Source organism: Saccostrea cucullata, unplaced genomic scaffold, assembly GCF_032062105.1.
Source record: "Saccostrea cucullata isolate Sc308-1 unplaced genomic scaffold, CSIRO_AGI_Scuc_v1 ctg330, whole genome shotgun sequence".
Taxonomy (NCBI): domain Eukaryota; kingdom Metazoa; phylum Mollusca; class Bivalvia; order Ostreida; family Ostreidae; genus Saccostrea; species Saccostrea cuccullata.
This window is the reverse complement of record NW_026935947.1, coordinates 441774-450000: the sequence shown is the minus strand read 5'-3', so window position 1 is coordinate 450000 and position 8227 is coordinate 441774. Positions and strand designations below refer to the sequence as shown.

Sequence of the window (8227 nt, the reverse complement as noted above, 5' to 3'; positions counted from 1 at the left end):
TAATATGCATTGTTGAATGAAAGTTTGAAATAATCAGACGTAAGAAATTCCATTTGGTTGGCACAAGATTTGACTTTTTCAATCGCGCGCGATTTGAGGGTTTCCTAATGAGGCCATAAAAGGGGAAATGTTCTATTTTTATCTTCGTTCAGTCCCGTTGTCTTTTAAAAAATGATTATAAGTAAAACTTTGAAACTTTCAAAAATAAGCTGTACTGAATGCTTTTAATTCAATGAAAAAAAATATAGAAAAAAATTAATTCAGATTTTTTTCATTCAGTTGTAAACCCCCATGATTAATGGAGCAGGGCAAGTGCTATAAATAGAATGACGAAATTTAATGCACATATTGCTTTCATTTGTAATTTCTGATTGACATGATGTAGTAGCAATAATGGAAACATTTTTATTTGAGTCAATAATTAAATTGTTGATGGAACGTTTATATTGTGTCAGTTTTTTTTAATATATTGGATCAGTGCATACTATTAATGCAAGATATATTACTGTAGTCAGCGGCAGCTCACACAAATTGGTCCGACCAAAATAGTTCCATCATGATATGTAGATACAACATTATTGTTCATGATAAGAGTAAAGTTGTGTATGTCATACGTTAAAGAAATCAAAAATAACATCAAAATATTATTAGAAAGTCACTTTCCCCCCGAAATGCAAATAAAAAATATCAATATTCCTACGCTCGCTCCCTCCTCAGCCTTTTTTTTTTTTTTTTTTTTACATGTTTGATAACAGAGAATATTTAGGTCATTCTTCGATTCATATCTTTTCACCGATGAATTGATAATACTATATCAACAATTGTATTAAGTACATGTTTATAGTCCGTTAATTATCATACAATTTCTTCTTAAAGAAAAAATTAATCATTCTGTGTGTGTGTATTATTAAATGACGGAATTTTCAATCCCTGGCCGGATTCTGCTCGTGTGTACACTTTGTAAACTGTAGGGTATGTGTAGCAAAACGAGAACTGGGTCGGAGATTCGGGTTCGTGTTGAAGTTCAGCATACCATTTTATATAGAACTTGAATAATGTAAGTAATTTCTGCGACGAATACATTATTATATTACAGTAATTTTCAAAACAAAAAAGGTTTTCAGTTTAGAATTTTCCGACCCGGTCCTAATTTTCCTAACCCGGCCATTTTAAACACAAGTTGTTCATGTTGTTGCAGATGCAAATGTTAGAACAAACTATATATAGTTCAACAGGGATTGTATAATTTTTATTAATCAGAATTCGTATTCATATGATCTAATTAAGAAAAGAAAAGTTTTGTCTGCCATCGTAACTTCTCTGCAAAACAAAACGTGTTTCTCCGAGCTCGCTGGATGCGTTTGACAGCTCCATCGCACGTGTGTAGACCAAGGCTAATGTTGGTCTTGCGGACACAGGTACATGTAGGCCTATGTGTACTGTTTGTTAGGAGACTGGGTGACCGTAATGCTATGGACTCACGAAATCTACACCAGTTCCATAATTAGACAGTGCAGTTTTTTTTATTTAACGTCATTATAAACACTGTTAAACATATTAAATCTAAAAGTCGAATATCTTTGGATATGGGGTAACCCATATCTATTCTTGTTTACTTCTCAACACTAAAACCGTCATCATTCACAGGCAAATGGTCAAGGACAGCAAGTGGTCACCCTAGTACATCTGGTACAACAGGCAGCATAGCAATTATAAAAAACTCCAAGCTATACATTGGCCATGTTGGTGATTCTGGTGTAGCTCTTGGTTATGAACAAGACAGAAGTGAAAAACGTCCTATACCTGGGGTTATGCTTACACAGGTATATCTTCTCTGCCCAATATTTGATTTTTTTTCTTTACTTTTTACCTTTTTAATACAAACATCTGGATCTTGGTTCTCATTTACTTTCAGTGTAAAAAGGTAAACAGTATGTGTCTTTCTCAATCAAGCACATGTACAGATGACACAATTTAATAAATTTCTTAAATTTTCATAGCTACATTTGACTTTTGAAGAGGAAAAACTTGCACAAATTTATAAAGAAAAAGTAAAATAACTTTTAAAAAATAATTGACATTTCTTATGATGAATTTCTTGTAACAATGTGAAAACAGTATGAATGTGGACAAAAAAATTAATTTAAAAAAAATTATTTTCTCAAACATTCTCAGATTTATCCTTATCAAAAATGTTTGTTTAAAATGACAAAATAAATTCACTGAAAAAGTTTGGTTGTCAAATAATGACTAAGACACCTAAAAAATTTTAGGACCATAAGCCAGACAGTCCGGAAGAGATAAAGCGAATTAGAAGGGTCGGAGGTCAAGTGGTGGCCAAAGCTGGAGTCCAGAGAGTGGTATGGAACCGCCCCAATATCAGCAACAAGGGTCCAGTACGAAGGAGCACTCCAATTGACAAAATACCCTTCCTAGCTGTGGCAAGAAGTTTGGGTATAACAAATGTTATTACTGTTAAAGTAGTTAACCAAAGTTAATTTAAAGCCGCTTAGTCCGATTCTAATCACGAAAAAAATATATTCGATTTTTTTCTTGAAAAATAATTTTCCATAAATTGTTTCAACTTTTGTCAAATTATATCCCCAAAATCTTTTTCTTTTAAAAGATATCAAAATTCAAAAGTTAAAAAAATAATAATAGCGCATGAAATCACCTTCGAAAAATTAAATTTATCGCTTACATATATATCTCATGATGAACAAACCCAAGCATTTTTTCACAAGAAAGTACTTATGCATGTACCTGTGCACAGACAATATTTTAGCCTTCGTTACTAAACTTCCTTTATAAAGGTCTTTAAATATATCTGATTTTCCTTTATTCTTTAGATATGCATATTAATATAAAAATAATTTTGGATTATATTAAATTAATTTCTCAATCTTTAAAAGATATATTTTGACTTAGGCTTCTACTAATGGAAAAAAAATACTTGGGATTGAATTATCTTCATAATTAGGTATAACCGAAAAATTTATCTTTTTTCAAAGGTGACTTCATAACAGAGCTTAACTTCCCGTCAGGAACTTCTGTTTGTCATTAAGGTTTTTGATCTATGTTTTCCATGTAAGGATTGTTGTAGTAAACTTCTAAATCAATCTTATAATTTATTTTTATATATTATCTATGTAATCTATGTAATGACGGATTTTTATTGTGTAAGATAATATATTATAAAACCTGTTTCGGATTAAGCGGCTTTAATTCATAATCATATTTTGCTGTTTGTTCTACCTAGGAAATGAATGGTTAATAAATAATTTCTTTATGTTAGAGAATGCATAAAATTTTTTGAAAACATTGATTACTGTTTGTTTCTTCCTAGAAAAGGAATGTACCATAAATAGTTCCCACATAGGAATCCATCAAAATTATTGGAAGCTATGAAGCCTTGAAAAATATCAAAACCTATTAGCAATGACATAATCGCTCAAATATTCAATTTTTACTTTTTCAGGTGATTTATGGAGCTTCAACTATCAGAACAACGAATATGTTGTCTCCCCTGTTCCGGATGTGGCTGTCCATGAGCTGGATCCAGCCATTCACAGGTGCCTGATCCTGGGATCCGACGGATTGTGGAACATGATGACAGCTGAGGCAGCCGCAAGCATGGTGGCTGATTTGGAAAATCACTTTGAATACAAAGTTATCCATGACCCGGTTAGCATATTGTTCTTTACCATTTTGTTTATGGCTTCTATATTGCATTGAAATTTTTTTCTTTTAAAAGATTAAAGATATTCAACTCAGTTGTGTGATCTCTTTTTTTGTGAATTGAATTCATTTATTTATTTGTCAAGTACATCTGAAAAATGTATATTTTATTGAATTAAAGGTAGTAGTAAGAGTTGTCTCTCTTTATTCAGTGTTTGTTGACTTTTTTCTTTATTTTTACCAGTCTGTGCCTGTGTCTTACTGGATAAACCCTGCAGAAAAACTAGTCCAGAAGGCTTTGCACTCGTGGAGGGCTAAACTAATGAAGGCTGACAACACCAGCTGTATCGTAGTGCTGATTGACCCTCTGGGACCCAGAAAACTATCCATTCTCAAAAGGAAAAGAGAGGAATATCTGCAGAAGATAGCACCTGAGAAAAGTATAGCCTCCTCTTCTACAAGGACATCACCCAGAAAACATGACACTGCTTCAAAACCCGAGAATGTGAAGAGCGTCAAAGAAGAGGAGAATAAGAAAAAATTAACAAGTAGAGTGAACCCACATAGTGTAGCAACAAAAACAGTCATCTCCTCTGTCTCAACTGAAAAATCTAAACGTTTATCGTTACATTCAGCAGTCAATACAGAACTGGACGACAGTATTCAGGCAAACAGTGTCCACTTCAAGGCAACCCTTGTGCAGGGAACTTGTGCCAAAGAGAAGCTGAACTTCAGCTGTTCTAATGTGTTTGCAAGATTCAAAGGGAGCAAATCCGATCTAGATGTCAACACTTCCACACAGGGTGTTCCGATTACAAGGGCAAGGCATCACTCTGGAAATGTGATCCTTCAGTCACACAAAGTCCAGAAAAGTTTAGATCAAAACCAGAAGCCAGTGAAAAACCAGATTTTTACAGCATCTTCATTGAAGGATCTCTCAGTGCTCACAGACAGCTTGAAACCTTACCAGACCAACCGAGTTCACATAACCGAGAAAGGCATGAAGAAAGTGGAACCTCCCATATCTGCCTGCAGCCTCAAGGATGTTCAGAACTTCATGGATTGTGGCAAAAGTGAGATCAAGGTGCGGACAAACAGTGATATGAATCAGCGAGCAAGCAAAGAGGACGGAAGTCGAAAAGATCTGAAAGTTGACACCATTATCAAGGGGAACAGTACAGATTGTGGGGGACATTTTCTAAGGAGACACTCTGTTGGTGCAATTGAGAGTAAAAAGGCTTCATGTGTGGCTTCAAAACTGAGGAAAGGAAAACAACGGTCCCTGCGGTGTCGAGGTCAAGTAGAAAACAAAGTGAAAGCAAGTGCGACAACAATAGCGGGTGTCAAGCGGAAAAGAAATAGCATTGACAATGTACCACAGACGAAAAAGGCTTGCCGTAGATAGTGCTACTGTATTTGATCTACATATGGTTGTGCATTGCTCTCATATTTTTTTTTTAATTCTGTCCTATTTTAAAATATCAGCACAAAAGTCTATGCATTTGCCAAAGTATTTTATGAAGTGATTTCATTTTAATACTCAATTTTTCACCATACCTTGGAATCAAAAATGCGTTTTCCATTTCATTATTTTACCTGTTTATTGTATGTTTGAAACTTGTAGACGAATAGTTACTGATTTGCTTGTCTTTTTTGTTTAGTGTTGCATTCATTTTCATTGACATTGCAGGGTATTGGGACAAATCAGAATTTCTGTCGTCACTTTTCACCCCAATTATTGACTAGAAAGAGATGAGTATGATATGTCTTTCAAAATACCTTTTCCTTTCTCTTGGAAGTTTTGAGTATCAACCATACATACCCAACCCAGCCCTTGGATACCTTTGCTATTAATTAGAAAATTAATTCTTTAACTATAATATTTACTTGTCAGGGGTAGGGGTAAGAAAGAAGATTTTAGATTTATCTTAATTTTGTGTATTAATATTTAAGTGAGTTAAGATTTAAGGTTTGGTGGCAAAAAAATGAGCACAACACCATTTTGTTGGTGGTTTGGTGCATGTTAATAGTTTATATTTCTTTTTCATCCCCATTACTCAAAAATGAAAGCATGTGTGAATATTCATTATTGCTTTAAATATTTTTCTTAATCTTTTACATGTAATTGCGTAGCAATAATGATAAGGAAAAGGTTATCTGGATCTTTGATCAGCTGTTCATGATAATATTAGTTATTTACAAAAGTTGATGCAAAGCTTGCAAATATTTGAACAAAAACTTTGATGTACAATACAACTCTGAACAAGAAACGAAAGAAATCTTTTGTTTTTTATTGATTTTTTTAAAAAAAATATTATTTATGTTATATTGACATGTGATGACTGATGTTTTATATTATTATATATTAAATTATTTAATTTGATTTAAAAAAATTTCATTGCATGCAACTTTTTAATTGAAGCTTTTGGTTCTTTTTATATCGTACAAAACCACTTTTTTTTACTTTTGTTAAGTTAGATCCGTTTATCATTGATTTTTGTTTTCTTGTTTTTCGCAATCTTCTTGTTGCTTTCTGGTGTTTTTTAAGTCTTTCGCTTTGTATTTTACTTTCATAATGTTTATTTAAATTTATTATTTTCATTTAACTGAACGATAACTTTTGTAGCTTCACTTGTTAAAAAAAGTAATTTTAGAAAATTGACAATATATTTTAATAGTGTGCTTTGTTTTACAAGAAAGCTTTTTCGATGCAAAATTTTCACCATATGAAGCATGTTTTAGTTTAAAGTAAAATCATTACATTGTCATTGAATTTGATGTAAATAGATGACTTGAATGTATGTACAGATAAGTTAAAATTTCGCATAATCACATTTCATTTAATCACCATGCTGGTGGTAAACTCTTCAGGGATTTTTTTTGTTTCCATATTACTGTGTACAGAGTGAAAATTTATGTTTTTCCATAGATTTATATATAGATTTTCATGTGAACAAATTCATCTTGTAAATAGCATGTGAATACAAAACCTTGTATATAGTATTAAATGAAATTAAAATTCTTTTATAATGAGAAAACTTAAACTTTGTTTTTTGTTTTATTGATATTCTCTGTAAACAACTCATTGGAAGTTACATTTGAACTTTTGATATCTTGAACACTAATATCTCAGATTCCATTGATATGTAAACTAAAAGTGATTTGAAAGTCCAAACGACTTGAGGAAGCTCAAAACACTAACAGAAACTGCTTTTTGGACTTGGAGAAAAATATGTCATATAAAGATGTGCATATTGAGACTTTTTCATTCAATTTTAGCACAGGGTACCTGCCTTATTTCTGCAGGAAAAATGTTCAAAGACGATGAACTACTTATGATGAGAAGTCACTGCTGTTAACTTATATTTGGAAAATTAATGAAAATGATGAATTATTAGGGCCCCGCTCAGCGGGCACCCTATTATTGATCAGTCTGTCCGTCCGTCTGAGATCTCTTGTCTTCTTTCTCCATGGCCCAATTAGCTCATACTTCACCCACAAAGTGCCTTTGGGTAACCAATGTGCAGTGACCTTGAACCATGTTTCTAGGTCAAAGGTCAAGGACAGCAGAATTGTATGAAAAATCCTTGTCTGAATCATATCTTCTCTCTCCTTGGCCCAATCTGGCTCATACTTCACCCACAGAGTGCCTTTGGGTAACCGGTGTGCAGTGACCTTGATTCATGTTTCTAGGTTAAAGGTCAAGGTCATAGCAGAGTTATAAAATATGAAAAATCCTTGTTTGGAGCATATCTCTGCCCTTTGTCCAATCTGACTCATACTTCACCCACAGAGTGCCTTTGGTCAGTGAATGTGCGGTGACCTCAAAGTTTCTAGGTCAAGGTAAAAAATAACCTTTCTTTTTAAAGTCTTTGTTTGCTGCATAATGTCTTTCCTTAAGGTCAAGATCTAGTAAATAACTTGAGACTAATTTTTTGGTGCTAGATCCATTATGACGTCATAATCAATTTCAAGTTTCTTTTTCCCGTACTTTACGGCTTTAGCAGAATTATGTAGAAAATAGGGTATTATCATGTCATTCAATTTGAAATCATATGAAAAGAAAACCGGAAATTGATTTAAAGAAGAGGCCATGAACATACTAATTACCGTTTTCTGAGAGACTGAAGGCAATCTGGATATATTTCCTTTGCCGAATACGAAAAAAACTTCCATATTCATGACTGGTGTTCTTAATTTTTCATTGAAAATGATACTTTAAAATGCAGTTTTTCATCTTGTTTACCTACAAATTATGCCCCGAAACACCTTATTTGACCAAGCTAAAGTTGTAAAGCATCAATAAAGGAATTTATTTCTCAAGTTTGATAAATCTGTAGGCACCTTTCATTTACTAGATCTTGACCTTAACAAGAATCCAAATCACTCCATTTGCATTGTCGTATGAGACACGTTTATTAAATCATTCTTTAATTGGCCAGTTCATTTATATTATATAGTATATATTTTTAATTTATTGGGAAAAATATTCAAATATTTAACAAAATGTACAGATCCTTTATAATTTATTTATGTTCCTGTGCATATG

The 8227-nt window shown here is 32.8% G+C and overlaps 1 protein-coding gene across 1 annotated transcript in view; it reads left to right on the top strand.

Moving 5' to 3' along the window:
- LOC134244333 (uncharacterized) overlaps nt 1–6231 on the top strand; it is a 6733-nt gene extending 502 nt beyond the window's left edge. Inside the window, exons 2-5 of the mRNA XM_062726606.1 lie at nt 1648–1823; nt 2274–2454; nt 3479–3684; nt 3923–6231. Of these exons, the coding sequence (XP_062582590.1) occupies nt 1648–1823; nt 2274–2454; nt 3479–3684; nt 3923–5083 (1724 nt within the window). The 3' untranslated portion in view covers nt 5084–6231. The remainder of the gene's footprint in view (nt 1–1647; nt 1824–2273; nt 2455–3478; nt 3685–3922) is intronic.
- The last annotated feature ends 1996 nt before the right edge of the window (nt 6232–8227 follow it).